The 24,073-nt window shown below is 43.1% G+C and overlaps 1 protein-coding gene across 5 annotated transcripts in view; it reads right to left on the bottom strand.

The window, feature by feature from the left end:
* Positions 1-24,073, bottom strand: part of Nek10 (NIMA related kinase 10) — a 186,749-nt gene that overhangs the window by 114,586 nt on the left and 48,090 nt on the right. For all 5 annotated transcript variants that reach the window (XM_040747626.1, XM_040747628.1, XM_040747627.1 and 2 more), the window contains 7 exons: positions 23,395-23,459; positions 21,764-21,866; positions 21,545-21,673; positions 19,215-19,352; positions 16,838-16,883; positions 14,400-14,521; positions 14,183-14,285 (listed from right to left, as the gene is read on the bottom strand). In XM_040747626.1, the coding sequence (XP_040603560.1) occupies positions 14,183-14,285; positions 14,400-14,521; positions 16,838-16,883; positions 19,215-19,352; positions 21,545-21,673; positions 21,764-21,866; positions 23,395-23,459 (706 nt within the window). The remainder of the gene's footprint in view (positions 1-14,182; positions 14,286-14,399; positions 14,522-16,837; positions 16,884-19,214; positions 19,353-21,544; positions 21,674-21,763; positions 21,867-23,394; positions 23,460-24,073) is intronic.

Genomic DNA, 24,073 nt, shown 5'->3' with positions numbered 1-24,073 from the left:
TTCCCACAAACGGAGTTCAGCTGATACTGACAACTTCCTATTTAAATTCAACAAATGGCATGCTGAGTCTAAATGGAATGTCCTAAACTGGGGAGGAGGCTCATGGGCTTGGAGCCTGACTGTCACACTGTGTCCCTCTGTGCCCCTTCCCAGGACAGCCCCTGGTGAGCAGCAAGGCTCTCGGCATCACAAGTCCAGGTTGCCCACTGTGCTCTCTGGTTCTAAGGCTTCTGCTGTGGACTTCTCCAGCTTGAGGTCCTATGCATCAGAGACCTTGAAGCCTCCACAACCACCAAACTAATTCCACTGCAGCCTGCTTTCCTACTTCTTAGCACCCTCATCGTCCTAGAAACAGATCTGGCTGGATTTCCTTTGGCAGGCCCTCTACTATCCCAGGACTTGGCAGAGAATGTTCTTAGCTTCACAGTAATATGAGGGCAATAGGTTGCGGCCACCAATGGAGCTGAGGCTGTATTGGGCTACGTACATGGCATGGAAAGTTTTTCATCAGCTTGAATTTAAACAGACCCCAGAGCAGACCCAATGCTATGTAGATCCCATGATCTACAGAGGCCACAGGAAGAGTCACTAGGCCAGATTTTCCACGTATGAACAGCATGTCCCTGTGGGTTTTGTGATCCCTATCAGTGATCAGTTTCTTAAAGTGACACAGATCCTAGCAAACATCAACGGACAATGACAACTAAAATCTCCAAACCCTTGAAAGAAGGCCAAGGGTTGCGGAAGTACAGACAGTCTCTATTCTCTCAGGTGCTGTGACATTCAGGAGAGAAAAGTTTTCCTTCAGGTTACTGCCCTTGATGATAGTGAGAACTGCCAACATGCCCAAACTAATTAACAACTTCCCTTGCTTCAAACACACTTCCCAGGTGGCAGTCAATGCCAGGCAGCTCCTCCACCCTCAACTCTTGGTAGCGTTTCTACTTGCACACATTTTACTCATCTGGACCTTCACTCATTGTTTCTTCCTCTTTTGTAGCATTCATTCATGTATTTGGTCGGGAGGGGGGGGGGGGGGAGCCGCATGTCCATGCATGGTACTTGTATGTGAGGTCGGAGAACAATTTACAAGGGTCGGCTCCCACCTTCCATCATGTGGTTCTTGCGGATCAGACGCTGGTAGTAGGGCTTGGGGACAAGTGCCTTTACCCTCTGAGCCTCCTCAGAGGCCTCAGTCACTTCTATACTCATCTTTCTACCCTCCCACTCAATAAACATTTCTTAAGTTCTGACAGAGAATCACAGTCAAAGGGATGTGTTTTCCCCTTCAAGGAAGCAACAGCCGCAACCTGATGTTTAAATACCACATTCTAGACGCTGTGAGGGGGGGGAGTGTGTGTACTCTGGAAACCAGTCTGTCAGTTATGGGTGGCAAAGACATAGCTGGAGGCACAAGAATGGACTTTGGTGGCATAAAAGATGGAGCCTTGCGGCAGTGGGATGGTGTGTTGGAAGTCCCAGTGACAGTGGCACAGCCTGGTCTGCTTAGGATCTGAGGCTGGATCAAGAGACAAGTGTGTCATCATGAAGATCTTTGGACACCAAGCTGTCTTAAATTCTCAGGGATCTGCGTGACTGACTTAGACAAGAATGCCATGATTAGATTTTTAAGGAGGTGCCTCCAAACCCCCCCCCCCCCCCGCCCTTGTTCTCTGTCAGGGTCACACGGTCTCTGCACAATGGGACTCCAACATTTCTCATGCTTCATTAACTGAGACCAGAACTCTTGCCTCTGGGTCCTCAAACTCCAGTGTCTCCTGCTACAGCATGCGGCATGTACATGCTGCCTGTCCCGGACAGGTGCCAGAGCCTTCAGTGACACAAAGTAAGGACAGGAACTCCAAGCACCACTGGCTAGCTCCTTCTGCCCCTGCCATCTCCTTACACTGTCATCTCCCTTACAGCCAGATGTGATCACAAGATTCGATTCAGGCTGAGTGTGCTGCTGCAAGCCCTTAGTCCCAGTACTCAGGAGGCAAAGGCAAGTGAATCTTTATAGGTTCAGGGCCAGCCTGGTCTACAAAGTGAGTATCAGGATAGCCAGGCTATCCTGTCTCAAAACAAAACAAAAAAAAGATTGATTTTGACCAATACTACTAAGAAGTCTGACCAAGATCTTTGCTAAGGAGCAGATAGCATCTGAAGAAGGGAATTTTTACTGTTGTGTTTACCATAACAGCTTCCTTACTTCCTGCCTATGAGTTTAGAAGTGATGCCTGGCGTTCCAGCAGCCATCTTTGTAGCTATGAGAGCACAAGCAAATGGACTAGATATCAGTCTGTTACCAGACACAAAAGAGAAAGAAGAGAAAGGCTTAGATGGTGGCCAACCTCTGTGAGCTGCCAACCAGACCAGGCCCACGCCTCTCCACATCTTATTCAGAGACAGCTGGACACTCTCACAGTGCGACCCATTGCTGGCCTGATTATCTGCTTCCAGCCCTTCCTGGGTTACACAGCCCGGACACTGTAACCATCCTCCTGCCTCCCGACTCTAATCATTTAGTTTGCAGTGTGAAACGGAAGCTCCCGGGCCCTTGCCACACCAAACCTCTTTGTAGCAACCAAAAATGCTTTGTTCTTGCCATCTCTAATCTTTGGCACCTGCTCTGTCTATGCCTTTCTTCTGCCTTTCTTGCCCTCCAGCCCCTCCAGCAGAGTGAGTAGCACGGTTAATTCTGAATTACATTGATCAGTGGTATCTGAGCAGCCCAGATGGCTCAGGGGGTAGAGTGGCTTGTCACTAAACCTGATGGTCAAATTTAACCCCAGAGCCCACACGGTGGAAGGGAGGAACAACTTTATAAGATGTCCACTAACCACACGCATGACTCTGTCCCCATAAATAAATACATGAAAGTAAACTGAACACAAAAGCATACAGACTTCTGGGTGGAAGTCTGGAGAGCTGAGGTATGGCTGCCATGCACTCTCTCGCTCTTTGTAGGCAGAAGCAGGTGTGGGCCCTGAATTCAGCACAGCCTTTACCGACCTGCGAGGGGCAAGCTGCGTCCCAATAGAAACCTTATGGCTTAAACTTAGGACTGGAAAGACATTCTCGTGCAGGTCTAGTCACCGAACATTTCAGCCTCATAGAACACACACCTTGGCAATGTGCTCCCTCTTTAAAAACAAGTAAACAAACAAAAGCAACCCTTTAAAAATATGAGAACCAGTAATCGTTCACAAGACACACAAAAACAGACATGCTTGGATTCGTCCCACAGCCTACTGTCTGTCCCTGGTCTAAGTGGTTGGGACTTGCAGACTCCTTGTTGTTGCAGAATTACCTGCCTCATCCTGACTGACACAATGCTCCTTTGCATACTCTCCTCCCACTCACCCACCCCCACCCCCATCTCCCACCACCTACCCTCACCCCCACCCTTACCCCTCCCCCCCTCACCCCACCCCCTTGCCATCCCATCCTGACTGATGCAGGCAATCTCGCCCTCTCCGCCATGAACTATCATCACAAGTTCATGAAGGAAGGGTCCCCTATCCGTCCTGCTTGCCTTGCTAGCTGCAGCATGAACGACTCACTGACTGGATACCTAGATTTCTCCATATAATTGTGAGGTCAGAGAGCAGAAGTGTGGCCTTTTGCTTCATAGCCGTCCTGCTCTACAGTAGCATGCAGCAGGCAGCAAGCTTTTGATAAATGTCACACAGAACCCAGTGTGGCCTTATTCCTCCCACCAACAGCAACCAGATATCATTGACAAAGGCGTGTACAATGTGCACTCTTCCAACAGGAGCGTGCGACCTCCTGAGCCACACAAAAAAGCCCATGTCTGAAACTATTACCTGTCGTCATGTGAATTTTGTGTTTTGTCTTTATGTTTTTTTATTTTGGTACCAGGGGAGTAAGAAAGGCAAAATTTTCCACTAAATATGGACATTTTAAGAGGCTAAGAAACGTGAAATGGTGGGTTTGGGCATGGGTTCACAAAAACAACACTTCGTGCAATGTACCAGTCAAATGTGGATGCCACACAGCAAGCAGGTGACAGCACTTAGAGCAGACTGAGCTTGGCCTAGTGTGTCACTGAGGGTCTGTTTCCACCTGTGCCTCAAAGGCCACTACAACATGCAGCAGCCAGGCCTGGCCCTGTATCATCGAGCATGTCCAGAAGCTAGCTTTCAAAAAGAAACAGACTCACACACCGGGAGCAGACAGATTGGGGTGGGTTGGAACAGAGTGGCACAGCCTGCCCAGAGCACTGAGCTGGATGCCCAAAACTGGGAAGCCAAAGAGAAAGCATCAGGAATTCCACACAGACATGTTGGTTCTCCGAGCTCTGGTTACAAATGACAGCAAACTCCAGCTGGCAAGCCTACAAGAAATGACTGCAAGCCAGCTTCTACACAGAACATTTGCACAGTCCTAAAGGTTTGTTTGTTTGTTTGCTTGCTTGGTTACTTTTTTTTTTTTTCAATACACTTTGCCCCATTCATCAGTGACATCATTTGACAAATGTGTGCTTCCTTTCTGGAGGTAAATAGAAAACACCACTACAAACAACAACGTGTGGAAGGCTGCCCCCTTGTGGAGACAAGGAGACTCCACCTAGGCAGCCGTTGGAAGCTCTGTGGCGGTTTCTCCCTTGTGGTGACTGCCCCTTTGTGGCGACATCCTTCTACAGCACCTGTGTCAGCAGTGTTGCCAAGGTAGCCACACTCCATCCAACTTCCTAAAGTGTTGGCATTCTATATATTTAGTTCAATACTAATGTGGTACTATTTCAGCCAAATCAGTCTCCCTTAAAACAGAGTCTACTGGGCACATTTCAGTCAACATTGACAGACGATGATAGGATAGTGTAGAATGACTACATTTAAGATGGAATCAGAAGCAGACACCCACAGCTAAACACTGAACTGAACTCCTGGAATCCAGGGGCAGAGAGGGAGGAGTGATGAGCAAAGGGGTCAAGACCAGGCTGGGGAAACCCACAAAAACAGCTGACCTGAACAATGGTGAACACATGGACCCCCGGCTGATAGCTGGGAAACCAGCATAAGACTGATCCACACCCCCCTGAGTGTGGGTGTCAGTGAGGAGGCCTCAGTAATCTATGGGGTCTCTGGTAGTATTTATCCCCAGTATATGAATGGACTTTGGGAGCCCACTCCACATAGAGGGATACTCTCTCAGCCTAGACACACTGGGGAAGGCATTGGACCTGCTCCAAATGATATGACAGACTTTGAAGATCCCCATGGAAGGTCTCACCCTATCTGGGGAGCAGATAGGGTGAGATGGGGGCTGGGGGGACTGGGATTAACATGTAAAACAAGCTTGGTTCTAATTTAAAAATAGAAAAAGAGAAAACAACCTAGAATATAAATTAGAATTTTTATCAGTAAAAACATTTTCATATATACCAATCGATTAAGGAAAAAATAATCTGTGTTGACAACATGGATAACATTTCTAGGCAATGAAGTATTTGTAAATGTCAGGAACTAATTTCCTTAGTAAGTAAAGAGTATTTAGGTATTATTAAGAAAATAACAACTAAGTAGAAAAGTGGGCAGAGGCCATAAATAGAAAATCTATTGAAGGAGGAAAGTGGATGCTATACATTAAATGCACAGCTGCATTCCAAAGTGAAAAAATGCAAAGGGTAAAGAATGAGATATTTTATCAGATTCATGAAGGCTTTTAGATTCCATGGTGTCCAGTGTTTCTTGGGAATCTGAAGAAAGTCCCCAAATAGGAAGCCCTCTATGTGGTTAGTGAGAGAATAAAGTCATGTGATATATTTAGAGAGTAATTTTGGCAACAGTGATAAAAATATACATGTGCAATTTGACTTGGAAATTTTATTTTGGGGAGTTTTTCCTAAATATGGAACACATAAGTTTGCAAAGATATATGCAGGGATGTTCACTGCAGTATTGCTTCTGTAAGTGAAGGAATGAAAATGCTGTAAGGTATATTAGAGAATGTATTAAGGGCATTCTCTTTCATAATTCTACCTATTATTATACAAGGGTAACATACATTAATGAATGAAAAAAATCTGTGAGGTCTGTCCACTTCTGTGGAGTGAAGGTGTTAAGGACAGTGAAGATCATTGCCTTCGCACTGAATGATCTCTAAGACATCGTGGGAAATGTGTAATAAGTCTGGGAATGGAATATGTCATTTTATTTATGTAAAATAAAAATATAGCCACTCTTGAACAAAAAAAAAGATATTGTTCAAGAGCTACATAAAGGCCTTGGATTGTTATGTTGGTCAGGGAGTCCTCCTCCGCTTACGATAAAGGTGTCATGGCAATGCCCTGGTCACCCCATCACTGTGCTAGAAACAGGACGGTGCAGTGGATTCTGCCCCGAGGGCCACCCCGCCTCACTTCTGTGAGGACAGTGTCTGTGCTGCCTCACTCAGGCTAAAACGTCCAGAAATAGGGAAACACTTTTAGCTTAATAACTGCTACGTGAACTCTAATAAGTATTAAATCAGTAGATGGAACAGAACAACAGTAAGAGGCAAGAGAAGAAAATTAAAAAGTCAGTGATTGCTCATTCGGCTACATTCAAGTTACTTTTCTAGGGAGTCTGGCACAATGGGAAGTATATTTTTGAAGTTGCAGAGTCAGTATAAAAAGGAGGTATGCTATTATTTATTTCTAATTAACAGAGCCAGCCTGCCTGCTTCCAGTTTAAAGGGGAACTGATCATGCATGTTTATCTCTTCCCATTCTGAAAGCCTTGCTAAAATTATGGGTAGGGACTGTCTCTGAGAAAGAGTGTGGTGATAGCAGAGGATGTAGTGTCACAATGACACCTTGGAAGAGGGTGAGGGAAAACACCGTGGTGATGGGCCTGGCAGAGCACACTTTCCGATTGTCTGAGAAGAAGGTCAAAGTTGAGCCATTCACCCTGCAGAGCCAAAGGTGAAATCCCAGCCCCCCCCCACTCACATGCACCATTGGACACCAACAGCAAACAGATTCATTGTCCAAAGTACCACAACCAACTAGGTACCAAGAAGCAGATGGCTATGCTCAAGGGAACTCAATGGAAATCTAAACTAAATATGGTCCCCTGAGACCTGCCAACCATGTGCCTCCCACAACAGCAACACAGCAGCAGGCCAGCACAGTCCATGGGGCAAGGCTTGGGTGGAAACCAACTTCAGTATCGCTGAAGAAATTTCCACCATGCTATGAGTCCCCCGGTGATAGCCTTGGCTAGAACACAGAGTGATTTCCAACAATTGATTTCACTCCCTTCTGTAAAAGAGATTAAAGTAAGCAAGGGGAAACAAAGATGGCCCCAGGAAGTCTACCTTACACTGGGAGGGAGTGAGAGCCAGGTCCTTTGAGGATGGAAGAGAGAACAGCATGAAACCCTTGGAGATCAGAACCACATTTAAAAGTCAAATGCTTAATAAAATGACTAAAATACAATCAATCTGAATAACTAAAATGCTAATAGAGATAAAGACACATGAACTTTAAGGTTAAGAGATTGCTGGGACAAAGGATACCTAGGAGTTCTAATAAAGTGAAGCCAAGGAGACAGCAAGAGAGAAAGGCAGCAAAGAATAGAGCAGAATGTGTCCCAGGAAGAGGGTTTTACAGGCTAGACTGTAGAGGACACTTTGTTTCAGATGCTCCAAATAAAAAGGTCTACTGGGCCCCAAAGGTAAAAGGAACACTGTGGAATTTTCCAGAGATAATGTAGTTCATGGATTGGGCAACAAAAGTAAGAACGGCACCAGGATTCCTAACAGTCAGGCAGGATTCTAGAAGCATGAAGAAATGCTTTCAAAATCAGGAAAGCCAAGGAGTTCCTGGTGCAAGCCTGGAGTCTCAATATCTGGGAGGCTGATGCAGGAGGGTAGCATAGAATCAGATGGAAAGATCCAGAATAATGCCTGTGTACCAGACCCAGAGTGGAGTCCAATTGACAATGCTGCTGCACCTGCAGGAGTGCAGTGTCCAAGAAGAGGAAATTGGATGTGGACACCATGTAAATGAAGCTCAAATTCCTGAGAAGAGAGAAGATTGGGTCCACAGAAAACTAGAAGCACGGACAGGAAGGAAGGCAGCTATTGACTAGAAGGAAAATAAAAAGATCTATGAGGAAGGAAAGGGGGTTAGCACTGGGCAATAACTGCACAGTGACAATGACATAAACGCTGAGTATTGGTTTAACCCTGAGCTGTGCTGACAGGGAATAGGAAAACTAAACCATCATAATGAAAATCAAATACTATAGGAAATGAATGTCTTAAAAGAGGAATTAAAAGTGCCCTTTTCTGGAAACACAGAACTAGAATTTGAAAACAGGTGGACCACGTAACTTCATAAAGATCACAACATTGTTTATTTGCAAACTATTTTAATGTATGCCATTAAATAAATACAAAAACTAAGCTAAAAATGAAGCAAGCTACTACAATAAATTCAGCTTATTTAAATACAGCCAAAGATGTTATTACCTGAATAAGCATATAAGAGTGATTTAATGAGGTTTCCTATGATAAGCATACAATTCCCTATGGAATTCAGGCTCACAATTACTATTTTTTTTTTTTTGGTTTTATGAGACAAGGTTTCTCTGAGTAGCTTTGGAGCCTATCCTAGCACTCACTCTAGACCAGGCTGGCCTTGAACTCACAGAGACCCGCTTCAGGCTCACAATTATTAATAATACCTATTAACTTATAAATTGAAATAACTATATAGAAATAAATTGTAAAAAACTAACCTTAAGTAAAAGCAAGTCAGATTTTTAAAAAGCATATGCTAAACAAAATTGTGGTTGATTCCAAATGACTAAGCAAACGTTTGTCTAAAATAAAGTTCACAATTGTTTGAATTTCATAATTCATTGGCTTGAAAATGCTTCCAAGTGATTTTGCATTGAATGTTTATCTAAAGATTTTCTATTTTAAGCTGTTTTTTTTTAATTTTTAAACTAATACAGTATGTTCTACTTTTTAGAATCTGGCCAGTAGATTTCAGTCCTGATTTGTGAATACGTGCATCCGGGAAGTGTCCATTTGGAATGGCCTCCTGAGTAATTATTATCTCATGAAAGCAAGGGAAACATTGACTGTCCTCCGCCAGGGGCACTTAGGCTGAGGCCTGCAAACACTGGGTGTGGTGACAATCAGAAAAAACATTAATATCCCCCTCTTATTTTTAGTTTTAATTTTTTTATCTTTTGAGATAAAAATTAAATCATTTCCCCCTTCCTTTTACTCCCTCTATATACCCGTCCTTGTTCTCTTTCAAATTCATGATCTATTTTTTCATTAAGTGTTCTCTCTCTCTCTCTCTCTCTCTCTCTCTCTCTCTCTCTCTCTCTCTCTCTCCCCCTCTCTCTCAAACACACACACACACACTATATATACATATATACACATACTATATATACATATATTATATATATACACACATTATATACACATACACACATACATACATACACAGACATATATATACATACACATTTTATACACACACACCCTTGCTCAGCCTAGATAGCATTACTTGTATCTTATAACATTACAGAAAACCACAACCAATCAAAATGCTGAGTTGTTATAGAGTCCAGTCCCAACAGACACATCTACAATACCTTCACCTAAGGTCAGGGGTCATTGTAGAAGAGGGGGACAGAAAGATTTGTGAAAGCTAGAGAATCAGGGACTTTACTGTGAGACTGTTTCCTAAGAATGTCAGAAGCTACACCCATCAAGTCTCACCAACATGGTTGAACAAAGACGCAACAGTAGCCATCAAAAGCAAACAGGGAAAGCCCATGCTAGGGTGCATACCCACATAAAGAACTACAGGCATCTAAAGAATTCTCTGAGAGGGAGAAGCAGTTCTCCCAAGGAACAGTATACTAATTGCTTACCCAATACCAAATGGCCAGCCTTGTGTTTTTAAATGCATCCCTTTATTATCCTTTTTTGTAGAAATTGCTGTATTGTACAGTGTCTTCATACAGGGATACATAGAGAAGCTTACAGGTTATAGCAGTGTGTTCTCAAATATTCTTTTACTTAAGAAAAAACTGTGTAGAGACTACAAATCTATAGGAACAGGGTCTCCCCTTGTAGCTAGTGAATACTTCAAAGGAGAAGATAAAGAGGTCAGAAAAAAACAGAAGAAAGGTAACATACCACTCTAAACAAAAAGTAGTTCACCATGGAGGGTTAGGAAAGTGTGGGGAGAAAAATAAACCTACCAATTAAGGGGAATTTTTTAAAATTTTATTTTTGTTATTTTTTTCATTCATTTTTTTGAAGACAGAGTCTCACTACATAGGCCTGACTTGCCTTGGATTCAAAGAAATCCACCTGCTTGAATTCTACCAGAAATTCAAAGAACAACTCATACCAATTCTTCTGCAAGTATTCCATGCAATAGAAGCAAAAGGGTCTTTGCCAAACTCTTTCTATGAGGTTTCAATAACCTTGATCCCCAAGCCACACAAAGACACAATTAAGAAAGAGAACTTAAGACCAATTTGCCTCATGAACATTGATGCAAAAATACTCAATTAAATACTGGCAAATCAGATCCAAGAACACATTAAAACAATCATTCACCACGATCAAGTAGGTTTCATCCCAGGGATGCCGGGATGGTTCAACATATGAAAATCCATCAATGTCATCCACCATATAAACAAGCTGAAAAACAAAAATCACATGATCATCTCACTAGATGCTGAAAAAAACCTTTGACAAAATCCAACACCCCTTCATGATAAAGGTCTTGGAGAGATCTGGGATAACAGGAATATACCTAAACATAATAGAAGCTATATACAGAAAACCAACAGCCAACATCAAACTAAATGGACAGAAACAACGCAATTCCGCTAAAATCAGGAACAAGATAAGGCTGTCCACTCTCTCCATACCTTTTCAATATTGTACTTGAAGTTCTAGCTAGAGCCATACAACAACAAAAGGAGATCAAGGAGATACAAATTGGAAAGGAAGAGGTCAAACTTTCACTATTTGCAGATGATATGATAGTTTACATAAATGACCCAAAGGACTCTACCAGGGACCACTTACAGCTGATTAACACCTTCAGCAAAATGGCAGGCTACAAGATCAACTCAAGAAAATCAGTAGCCCTACTAGATACAGATGATGAAAGGGTTGGGAAAGAAATCAGAGAAACATCACCCTTTACAATTGCCACAAACAACATAAAATACCTTGGGGTAACACTAACCAAAAAAGTAAAAGACCTGTATCGCAAGAACTTTGAGTCTTTAAAGAAAGAAATTAAAGAAGCCCTCAGAAAATGGAAAGATCTCCCATGCTCTTGGATAGGTAGGATCAATGTAGTAAAAATGGCAATCCTGCCAAAAGCAATCTACAGATTCAATGCAATCCCCATTAAAATACCAGCACAATTCTTCACAGACCTTGAAAGAGCAATAATCAATTTTGTATGGAAAAACAAAAGACCCAGGATAGCCAAAGCAACCCTATTCAACAAGGCAACGTCCGGAGGCATCACCATCCCTGACCTCAAGCTCTATTATAGAGCTATAGTCCTGAAAACAGCTTGGTATTGGCACAAAAATAGACAGGTAGACCAATGCAATCGATTTGAAAACCCTGATATTAACCCACACACGTACGAACATCTAATCTTTGACAAAGAAGCTAAAAATATACAATGGAAAAAAGAAAGCATCTTCAACAAATGGTGCTGGCATAACTGGAGGCTGGCATGTAGAAGAATACAGATCGATCCATGTTTATCGCCATGCACAAAACTTAAGTCCAAATGGATCAAAGACCTCAACATAAATCCAGCCACACTGAACCTCTTAGAAGAAAAAGTGGGTGGTACCCTTGAATAAATTGGTACAGGAGACAGCTTCCTGAACATAACACCAGTAGCACAGACAGTGAGATCAACAATTAATAATGGGACCTCCTGAAACTGAGAATCTTCTATAAGGCAAAGGACACAGTCAGCAAGACAAAAAGGCAGCCACAGAATGGGAAAAGATATTCACTAACCCCACATCTGACAGAGGGCTGATCTCCAAAATTTACAAAGAACTCAAGAAGCAAATCTCCAAAACACCAAAGGATCCAATTAAAAAGTGGGCTACAGAACTAAATAGAGAATTTTCAATAGAGGAGTCTAAAATGGCTGAGAGGCTCTTGAGAAAGTGCTCAACATCCTTAGCCATCCGGGAAATGCAAATCAAAACAACTCTGAGATACCATCTCACTCCTGTCAGAATGGCTAAAATCAAAAACACCAATGACAATTTATGCTGGAGAGGATGTGGAAAAAGGGGAACACTCCTCCATTGCTGGTGGGAGTGTCAACTTGTATAGCCACTTTGGAAATCAGTATGGAGATTCCTCAGAAAAATGGGAATAAACCTACCACAAGACCCAGCAACTCCACTCTTAAGCATATATCCAAAAGATGCCCATTTATACAACAAGGATGTCTGTTCCACTATGTTCATAGCAGCATTATTTGTAATAGTCAGAACTTGGAAGCAACCTAGATGCCCCTCAACCAAAGAGTGGATAGAGAAAATGTGATACATTTACACAATGGAGTACTATTCAGCAGAAAAAAACAATGGAATCCTGAGATTTGCAGGCAAATTGATGGCACTAGAAGAAACCATCCTGAGCGAGGTAACCCAGTCACAAAAAGAGAAACATGGCATGTGCTCTCTCATATATGGATTTTAGACATAGATCTAGGGAGTATCAGCCTACAATCCCATGGCCAGAGAGTCTGGGAAACAGAACTTTCATTCAGTGGCTGATGGAAGCAGAGGCAGACTCCCACAGCTAAGCACTGAGCTGAACTCAAGAAATCCAGTGACAGAGAGGGAAGACTGATGACCAAAGGCATTAAGACTGGGCTCCTTTAACTCCCAGAAACAGCTGACCTAACAAGGGTTAGCTCTTGAATCCCAGGCTGATGCCTGGGAATCCAGCATGGGACTGATCAAGACCCCCTGAATGTGGGTGTCAGTAAGGAGGCCTAGGTAATCTATTGAGCCTTGGGTAGTAGATCAGTATTCATCCAGGTTATACAAGTGGACTTTGGACTCCCATCCAACAATGAGATATGCACTGTCATCCTGAACTCTTGGGGGAGGGTCTAGGCCCTGCCCTGGATGAAATGACAGACTATGGATACCCCCATGGAGGGCCTCACCCTCCCTGGGGAAATGAGGGGATATTGGGGGGTTGGTGGGAGGGCACGGGAGGAAGGGAAATGGAGAGGGACCTGGAATTGACATGTGAAGCAACCTTGTTTCTAATTTAAATTTAAATTAAAAAATTATATATATATATATATATATATATAAATATAAATCCACCTGCCTTTGCCTACCTAGTACTGGGATTAAAGATGTACACCACGATGACCTGTCTTAATCAAAGAAATTTGACCTCCTATTAGATTTTCTACTACAGGTGAAAACACCAAAATAAAACCAAAAACAAACAAACAAAATGATGTGGAAGTATACAAATGGCTGTACTTTTGCAGCCCTGGAAGTCTGTCACCAGAAAGACAGACTGATAAAATGATCCAGAAGCAACATGCTTAATGTGCTCATCAACAGAGCTTCTGTTTATGAGCTAGAAAGAAAAAAACTCCAGAAGCACTAACTGAGGAATTAAATTAAACAGGGAGCATCTACAAAGACTGCATTCTCTCATATGAGCAAATCAGTCATTTAGAATGGTATTGCCACTATTTAATATTGTGTGAACACTGTCCTCTCATGGATGTGGAACGCAATTAAAATTTTTTAAAAAAAAGCATTTTCTCTCTGTTTTGTTTTTGCTTTTTGATAAAGGGCATAGGCTAGCCTCAGAATTATTATTTGCCTGAAGCTGGCCTTGAACTCTGGCTCCATATGCCTCTACCTTCCAAGGGCTGGAATACAGGTGTGGATCCCTACACCCAGCCAAATGTCATTAAAATCTAAAAGGCCATTTCCTCAGTCACACAGGCTACATTCCAGTTATCCAAAGGGTCAAGTGGCAGATGCCTACTCCACTGTTCTACTGTGGAGTTCTACTGACCAATGGCACGGCTCTGAAGTAGGGTTCTACTCTCAACTAATATTCAGAAATCCTTCAGTCAAATGACGTTTATACTTACTAACTGTCACCTTGTCCTTATCTCCCAGCATAATGTTGTTCGGCGTCAGATCTCTGTGGACAATCCTCTTCTCCTTGTGCAGGTACCGAAGAGCTAAGCAGAGCTTGAAGTAAGAATGAAAACAAATATGATTCCCCACTGTACACATGAACAACGGTGCATCTCTAAGGCAGCTCAGAACCTTGCTGTGGAATGAAAGTTTCAATGAAGGGCGTACCTGTATAAATATTCTCCACAGTCTTTCTTCCGTGAAATGCTGCTGTTTTTCCTTCAGAGAGCTACAGTGCTCTGCAAGTGGGGCTCCTTCTATAAGTTCCATGACGATATACAATCTGTCATCTATGCAGACGCACAAAGGGGTCACAGAAATGTTAAGTCAATGCAGCACCCTGGAAAGGCGTCACAAATCCAAGCCCATGATTTTCAAAGAGCACGCGGCAAACCAGTGGTAGCAGTCACTGAGCCCTGGCAGGACACAGAGCAGTCTTGGGGCCATCACAGCCCAGGAGCAACGTCCTTTGGCTCCAGACTTTCCCCACTTACATTTACATTGGCAATTGTCATCAATCACAAGGAATGGCTGGAAGGTGCCAAAGACAATAAGCCAACTGTCCCAAGTCACAGGCCCTGCCTCTTAGGACCTCAGATCAAATAAGACATTAAAAAAACTGCATTATAAACTGCATTTCCTACAGTCACATAGATTATGTCATAGACACTTAGCCTAGGATCACGCTATGATATTACCATGACACAGATTAAAACACAGCCCATGAAAGAAACCATTGTTAGACCTCTCTTGAATGGAGAGACCTGGACTCTGCCTCTGTTTTATGGTTTACAAAGATTTTGTTAGCTACTGCTATTTGAGTTTATTTTGTTGTTGTTGTTGTTGTTTTATATACCTTCATCTAGATTCAATTTGAACTATTAACAATAGTATGAGACGAGTCTTTTCTGACTGTTGCATGTACACAAAATACACACACACTCAGTTTATCTGCAAAGGACTGGCACCTCCTGTATGGCCACGCAGTTGATGTCTCCACACTTACATTGCAGCATGAATGCATGCATACTATTCTTTCTGTTGGGTCTCATGGGAATGCACAGCATCGATAAATCCTGTTATTTAAGGTCTCTCTTGCAGACATTTATAGTCCCAAAGCTTCACAATGCCAAGAATATGTATTGTCTGCACTGCGCTCAGCTACAGCGTCATTTTCATTTCCTCATATTATAGTCACCACTGTAATTTATAGCCTGATACACCATGTTTTACATATTTTAAGTTATCACCAATTAATTTTAGAAGCTGTGTATTTTTTTAAAGTATTTTTGTTGTTATCTTAAAAAGCAGTGTGAGAGAAAGATACCATGTGACAAAACTTGGGTGGAAAGGTTTTTCATTGGGGAAATTGATGGGGGGGGGTGGGAGGGGAGAGCAGAGAGTGGCCTCTGGGGACAAGAGTGGCAAAAGAGAAGAGAAAGGCAGACGGGGAGGGGGGGAGATAGGCAATGAAGAAGAAACACAGAGACAGACAGACAGACAGGCAGACAGACAGACAGACAGACAGACAAAGGCAGGAGATGGGAAAAGCCCTTTTAAAAGGGAACACAGTGAATGTGCACAGGTGGTGCTCTTAGTGGCTGTAGCTTGAGGGTGCATCCTGTCAGAACCCCAAGGGCAGGCCAGTACAGATGCCCGAACACAAATAGTTTCATTTTGTTTCTTTAATGACTTGTATTTATCTCTTCAGTATCGGTCAGAAGCTAATAATCTCCTCAGTTACAGGAAATTATCCCAATGTTAAGAACCAATGGTTAAGGAGGCAGGAGAGACTCTCGATCATCTAGAGAACAGAAATGGGTAAAACCATAACAAATGCCCCAGCATGCAGAACACTTCATGTTTTCTTTTGGGACAAGGTGTGTCTGTGCAGTCCTAGCTATCTTGGAACTATGTAGACCAGGCTGGCCACAAACTCACACAGATCCTCCTGCCTCTGCCTCAGGAGTGCTGAGATTAAAAGGGTTAGTATCAGCACTGGTAAAGCAGCAGGGAGTGAGGGACAAAGGCCTGTATGGTCATCAATCTTGCTTCACATAGAAATACTTGAGGATTTTATGTTACAGATCATTAAGTTGCAATACCTACTTCACTTGCAAGCAAGTGGCTGAGTTTGGCTTTGTCTTAAAGTTTTGACTGCATTTTCCATTCCATTGGCAACAAACAACCCACTTGTGGGCTCACCCCGGACTCTGGCGCCACCTGGTGGTACCTACTGAAAAATCTGGAAGGCGAAATCCACTCCATTTTACTTGGGGTGGGAACACCACTGGCTTGGCTGCAGGGTAAGCTGCTGTGAGTAAGCTTGCCATCACCATTTGGTTCCTTTTTTCTTGATTACATCCAGTTCAATTTTTTGTACAATAATTTAAATATTTTGGTTTGTTTACACTGTGTTTCTCTACGGTGGGTATCAAAGTATTTTAACTATTTTCAGATCATAACTTATGAAATTTCACTGCCTAAGAAAGGGATGTGTGTTAATAACGAAAGCATAAAGAAAATAGCTGAAGGAGTTTGTTTTCTGACAATATAATATAAATAATAAAGATATGTTTCCTCAACTAGAAACAATTCATACTTACTTTCCAAAAATGTTTTATAATAACGTACAATGTTGGGATGATAAAGCTGAAAGAAAACAAATAATAAACATTTGTCAGACTGTTTCAAAACACAAGCTTTTGGCATGACCACTTAGGTGTTTTTAAGCTGTAGTTATGTCTCAGACTGTCAGCTACCATTTAAGATTTTGTTGCTTTTAAGTTAATGGCTCTGCCGCACTTCCTAACTCAGAGTAGAGTCTTTTAGAACCAAATGGCCCACTTAGCATGTTCTGCCCCAGTGGAGGGAAAGCCTGTCTAAAAAAAATAAAACTAATGTAAAATGTCTGCAACGATTTATTTACAATGTGTCCAAATGTTTTACACCGCTGTGTACACTTTGAGCAGGGCCCGGCTAGCTGCTATCCGTGGACCCAGGCAACTTACATCAGTAGCAGCAGAGATGCTGGATACGACATCCCAGGAACAGATGACATCTGTCAGCCTCTCCCACAGCCAGGAGCAGGCTTGCAGCCTATGAGTGCAAAGGGAGCCTGCAGCCTGTGAGTGTAAGGGGAGCCTGCAGCCTGTGAGTGCAAAGAGAACCTGCAGCCTGGGTGTGCAAGGGGAGCCTGCAGCCTGAGTGTGCAAAGAGAACCTGCAGCCTGTGAGTGCAAAGAGAACCTGCAGCCTGTGAGTGCAAAGAGAACCTGCAGCCTGTGAGTGCAAAGAGAACCTGCAGCCTGTGAGTGCAAAGAGAACCTGCAGCCTGTGAGTGTAAGGGGAGCCTGCAGCCTGTAAATGCAAAGAGAACCTGCAGCCTGGGTGTGCAAGGGGAGCCTTTAACCATGGGAGTGTCTTCCCACTGGGACCTGAATGTGTCACAGGAGATACTTGAAGCAGGGAAAACACCAACTTGTCCCACTCTGTTGGAACTATTGTGTGTAAGAAAAGTGACCCACTGCCATATGAGACCACTTCTATAAGCCTGGTAGTTTGGAGCCTCTGTGTTACTGCAGGACCACTGTCATCTCTTAACAAACAGGGTCTCCCTTCCCAGCCATGTTTCTATTGACTTTCTTTCATGACTTACTCCTTTTAGGCTCAAGTAGCTTGTTCCCACAGTGAGGGAACAAGTGGACAATCTTGAGTGACCCCCAAGCCTGAGCAGAGGCATCCTCATTGGCCTCTTCTGGACACTTTTTCTTAGGAAAAGCACTTAGATTAGCACCCTCGTCAGCTCGAAGGCGACTCCAGCTTTTAAACCACATGGGAGCAGGCAGCAAACAGAATGATATTCTGACCCTAGCTCACAAGCAAGGGTAGATCAAGCTTTGGGACCTGATCAGGCGTCAGATGGACTCAGATCAAAGTCATTTTCCAAGCTTGTGTACAGAACAGGATGACTTTGTGAAAGGATGGGATAGCTTCTTAAAATCTAATCCATTAAAGCATAAAAGTCAGTTACAATGTTACTGGTGATGCATTTTACTGTAACTTAGTGATGTCAAACTGGAGGTTTCAATAACTAAGGACCGCAATGGCACTGTTAATGCTCCAGTCCTGACATCAAGCAAATGTGACTGAAAAGGACAGAGATCAGTGAGACTGAAAGCTTTCCAGGACTTAAAAAAAGAAAATGCACAAATAAGGAAGGCTGAAAAAGAAAACAGCTTGTTCTTGGATCGCAAAAAGAATCCCCATTTCTTTTTTGATATGTGTTCTTTTCTTCTCAAATAATTCTTCATGATCACAGCTAATTGAATTCTTCTCTCAAACCAGCATATATTGCGGGTGCTAATAGAAATAACCCTGAGGATAGTAGCATACACCTTTAATCCCAGCAATTAGGACTGGGAGCCAGAAGGAGGGGGTCAAGGTCACCCTTGGCCGCACAGCAAGCTTCAGAGCAGCCTGGACTACACAAGGCTGGTCAAGAAAAGAAAAAGGAGACAAGGAGACGAAACCCACATTCTACATATAATAAGCCAGCCTTGGGGGCTGGGGTGTCAGCAGTTTGGCTTTACTTGATTGAAGCTGAGGATCTTTCTCATACTCCCATTCAGTAACTTGGTAACCAGGTACCGAAGCTGGGAATTCTTCAGAGCATGCCTATGCGGAACCTCGGTAGCTGAGCACTGTGCATGATCATGATGAGGACAGAAGGGTTTCTCATACATGGTGCATTCTGCCTTGTAAGCTCAATTGTCTTGCATCCAAGGCCCTGCTATAAACTCCTAAGAGAGTTTCCATGGCTCGATAACAAGCTTTAGGAAAAACACTGGTAAAAATATCACTGCACTGATGTCCAGCATTTCATACAGAATGGTTTATAAACAGCAAGGAGAAGAACAGCACAAGAGCTCAGCCTCAATGACATTTATGTCAGAGGCATCTCAGAAATAAGACAAATATTTACCTGCTCCTTAATTATTGTTAATTCAGAAACTATGTTCTTCACACTGCTGTCTCGGTCTTTCTTATCCTTCCCAAACGCTGGGTTATGTAAATTGACCTCCTTCATTGCTAAGAGATTTTGACCGCTACGTTTTCTAACCTAAAATAAGGAAACAAAATCAATTTCATTACTCTGATGAGAACTGAGGGTCAAGAATAAAACAGATTAACTAGAATAACAAAATCACATGGTTAACCAAGCCATAGTATGAGATTCTAGCTCAACAGGTCTCAGTTGAATAACCCTTTCATGGAGGTTGTGATATCCTGCATATCAGATATTTACATTACAATTCAGTGATGTAACAGTAGCAAAATTGCAACTGTTGAGTAGGAATGAGATGAATTTATGGTTGAGGTTTGTTGTGGTTTGAAAGAAAATAGCTCCCAAAGAGAGTGGAAATGTTAGTAGGTGTGGCTTTGTTGGAGTAGATGTGGCCTTGCTGAAGTAGCTATGGTCTTATCAGAGAAAGTGTGTCACTGTGCCGGTGGGCTTTGAGGTGTCCTTTCTCAAGCTACACTAGTTCAGACCACTTCCTGTTGCCTGGTGATCAAGATGTAGAGCTCTCAGCTCCTTCTCCAGCACCATGTCTGTCTGTAAGCTGCCATGTCACACCATGATGACAATGGACTAAACCTCTGAAAATGTAAGCCCCCAATTAAATAATTTTCCTTTATAAGAGCTGCCACGAATGGATGGCACTAGAAGAAACCATCCTGAGTGAGGTAACCCAGTCGCAAAAAGACAAGCATGGTATGTACTCACTCATACATGGATTTTAGACATGAAACAGGGGAGTGCCAGCCTACAATACCACAGCCGGAGAGTCTGGAAAACAGGGAGGACCCTAAGAGAGATATGCATGGTAACCCAGAGAAGGGGAATAGGACAGAATCTTCTGAGGCGATTGGGCACACAGGGAGAGGGGTGAGGAAGCTGGGAGAAAGAGAGGGGGTGAAGGGAAGGGAAGAAGAGGCCATGGGGGAGCAGGAAAGTTGAGTCGGGGGAAGAATAGAAGAGAGAAGGATGAGAGATACCATAATAGAAGGAGCCATTATAGGTTTGAAGAGAGATCTGGCACTAGTGAGATGTCCAGAGGCCTACAAGGATGACGCCAGCTGGCAATCTAACCAATAGTGGAGAGGCTACCTTAAATGCCCTTCCCCAATAATGTGATTGAGGACTTCCTTGTATGCCATCCGAGAGCCTTCATCCAGTGGCTGAAGGAAGCAGAGGCAGACACCCACAGCTAAACACTGAACTGAACTCCTGGAACCCAGTTGCAGAGACGGAGGAGTGATGAGCAAAGGGGTTAATACTTGGTGGGTAAAACCCATAGAAACAGCTGACCTGAACAAGGGGGAGCTCATAGACCCCAGACTGATAGCTGAGAGGCCAGCATGGGACTGATCCAGACCCCCTGAATGTGGGTGTCAGTGAGGAGGCCTCAACATTCTTTGGGACCTTAGGCAATAGGTCAGCATTTATCCCTGTCATCCAGATGGATTTTGGGAGCCCATTTCATGTGGAGGGATGCTGTCTCCATCTGGACACATGGGGGAGGGACTAGGCTCTGCCCCAGATCATATAACAGACTTTCGAGATCCCCCATGAAGGGCCTCACCCTCCTTGAAGAGTGAAGTGGGGATTGGAGGAGGGGTTGGGGGAGGGTTAAAGGATGTGGGAGAGGAGGGGAAGGAGGGAAGCTAGGATTGACATGTGAAGCAAACTTGTTTCTAATTTAAATTAAATAAAAAAAGAAGAAAAAGATTAAAAGATTAAACATAAAAAGTTTTTAAAAGGTGCTGCCATGGTCATGGTGTCTCTTCACAGCAATAAAAACTCTAAGGCAGGGTCACCACAACATGAGGAACTGTATCAAAGTGTCACAGCATTAGGAAGGTTACTAATTGCATTTATACTAAGCTGAGCTCAGATCTGTTATCTTCTGGTCTGCCCTACCCACAGTACTCAGTAGGATTTCACTGGGCAGACACAGAAACACTGTTGTAAATTTATAAGTTATGTCATGCACTGCGACAAGCTGTTTTGACTATTTTCCTGTGACAGGTTGGAGGTGCCCTACCTCAATCAGTGAGCACTTATTAGAGCTGAGAGCCAAGGCAACATCCACGGCATTATCACTGCCTGTTGGCCAAAAACAACCATTCTCATTTTTATTTCTATTTATTCTCTAGTTTTCAATGACAAGGACTCCAATTAAAATGAGGGATAGACAAGTGTGATCAAGTTTGTTTGGAAAGATGAGAGCTTTTCCAGGGCAGAATCACCTTATAAACACAGCCAAAAGCTCCACTTCCCAGATGGTCCAACACAGCGTAGTCTCCTATGTACTTGAGTGGTGCTTTCTTCTGATTGATGCTTTCAATGTTCTCAGCAATTTGCTTCAGTTCATCTTCCTAACCAAGTCATAACAGGGAAATGGGCTGCTGTTATTTTTATCCTGACCACAGAGCAGCCTGCCCAAATTTTTAAAGCTCAAGACTTACCAGTAGTAAATTCAACTGTGATACCAAGTCCTCATATGCACTGATATCTCGAACATAATGTCCTATGTCAATGAAGATCTCAAACAGGTCGGTGGGGAAAAGTCTACAGGGAAACATGGAAACACACACACACATACACACACTTAATGTGGAGCTTGGGGACAGTGAGCCTTTGCTTCCCTTTTGGATGTGACTCACTCACCAACCAACCCTACCAACAAGCTTAACCCATTAGGTTATGAGCAGAGTACTGCGCTCTGGCTTAGTATGCAAATTCACATGATAGCTGCATTTCCTGCAGAGTAAGCCAAGAGGAAGAGCCATGTTCTAAAGACCCACTGAACAACACCGTGCTGTAGTCACCTACACCGTACCTCACACTTAGAATGTGAGAGGGGTGCCTCTCTCATTATTTGCTTCTATGGCAATAAAAGACAAGGGGACAGAAACAGATTATACCATGGCCTTGTTTGTAATCTATCTGGGGGTACAGACACTAAGTATATTCAAAAAGGATATTTGTTGGGTATTTATGAAGTACTTAGCGCTTACATGAAGTCATTTGTTGCAGTTCTAAACTTAACCCTAGGATATAATTATACTCTTAATTTTTAAATATAATTTATGAGATTTATTTATTATGTATACGGCATTCTGCCAGCCAGAAGATGGCACAAGATCTCATTATAGATGGTTGTGAGCCACCATGTGGTTGCTGGGAATTGAACTCAGGACCTCTGGAAGAGTAGCTAGTGTTCTTAACCTCTGAGTCATCTCTCCAGCCCCAATTTAAATGTTTTATGAAAATAGAGTGCTGGTAATAAAAATAGAGATAATTATGCATTTACAAAGTACTGGCTTCAATGGCCTCTTAAAATGTTTGAATTCATTAAAATGAATGGTTTTGGGCTATGAAATGACAGTTTATAATTAACATTTTCCTTTCTTTTCCCCTAAATTCAAATATCATAGGAAAATAAAGAAATAATATAAAGCAAACCACACTTCTCAGCAGAGGATTTGATATGACATCCAGACTTCCCTCATCAATAAAATTCTGGTAAGACTATGTATATGGGTTTTGCCCAAATGGTGTGCATGTCCTGTATGTGTAATGTGTGTGCTTCCTAAGGCCGCTTTTCCACCACGCTCACCAACTCACCTCCAGCCCAGCCCTGGTTCCCAGCCTATCAAGGGCACCTAAACAAACTCTTGGTTGGTAAAGGGGAAATGACCGGACTAACTTTGGAATTTCTCAGTGGTCAAAAACAAGTATGTTTTTGATTCTATCCATTCGAGATGTTAATATCGTTAATTAAAACCAAAGCCCCAGCAGTTACATGGTTTGCGAGGCGTTGTACCAATGCAGCTAGCTGTCACAGGGCCTGTGAGGGAGCTCCCAAAGCTGTTAAATCTGTGGAGTCTAAGAAGACTAGAGAGGCATGGTTTGCATGAAGCTATTCTCTTTGCATGGTCCCTAAGAAGTCTGGAGAGGCATGTGAAGTCTGGAGAGGCATGACTTGCATGAAGCCATTCTCTTCGAACAGCTCCTAAGAGTAAAGAGTGTGAACCCAGACTGGCCTCACAAGTGCCTTAGCTCACTAACCACCCATGCCCCTTCAAGCTCATACCTTTTAAAGAGCGGCCTGTTCCTTTCCATACTGAAGAGAAACCTCAGGGCTCGGAAAGCATAACACTAGGAAATGAAAGAGACGACTCTTACAGGGCAGCACAACAAATTAAAACATTTCCAGTAAGAATTACCAGGGTAGACATTACAGAGGCTCCCTGTGAGTGGCTACCCTAAGCCGCAGACCAAGCTCACGAATAGGAAAACTGCCACCAGTCCTGGAGTCCCTCCGCTGGCTGCAGGACTGATGCTGGGGATGTGGCCCTGTTTATCCCACACTGGCCATTGCTTCCTTCTAGAAAGTACAAAATGGGCAGAGAGATAAGAAATAACACTCCTCTGCCAAGGAAGCCATAAAACCAAAGACTTCCAGGAACTTGGGGTTCACGCTCCCTGTTCACACAGTTTCTAACCACTAGAAACCATTGCGTATAAAAACAGTGACAGGCACACTGGATTCAAATGTGGCAGGCTTGCAAAGCTTTAACTGAGAAAAACAGTTTTCCGGGTCCAGCAAGGTGGCTCAGTGGGCAAAGGCATTTTCTGTCAGTCCTAATGACCTGAGTTTGATCCCCGGGGCCCACATGGTGGAAGAAGAGAACTAATGCCCACAAACTGTTCTCAGACATCAAAACATGCTCCATAGCATGACTGCCTACACACAGGATCACACACAAACA

The sequence above is a fragment of the Mesocricetus auratus genome, unplaced genomic scaffold, assembly GCF_017639785.1.
Source record: "Mesocricetus auratus isolate SY011 unplaced genomic scaffold, BCM_Maur_2.0 Super-Scaffold_100006, whole genome shotgun sequence".
In the NCBI taxonomy this organism is placed as follows: domain Eukaryota; kingdom Metazoa; phylum Chordata; class Mammalia; order Rodentia; family Cricetidae; genus Mesocricetus; species Mesocricetus auratus.
This window is presented reverse-complemented; position numbering and strand designations above follow the sequence as displayed.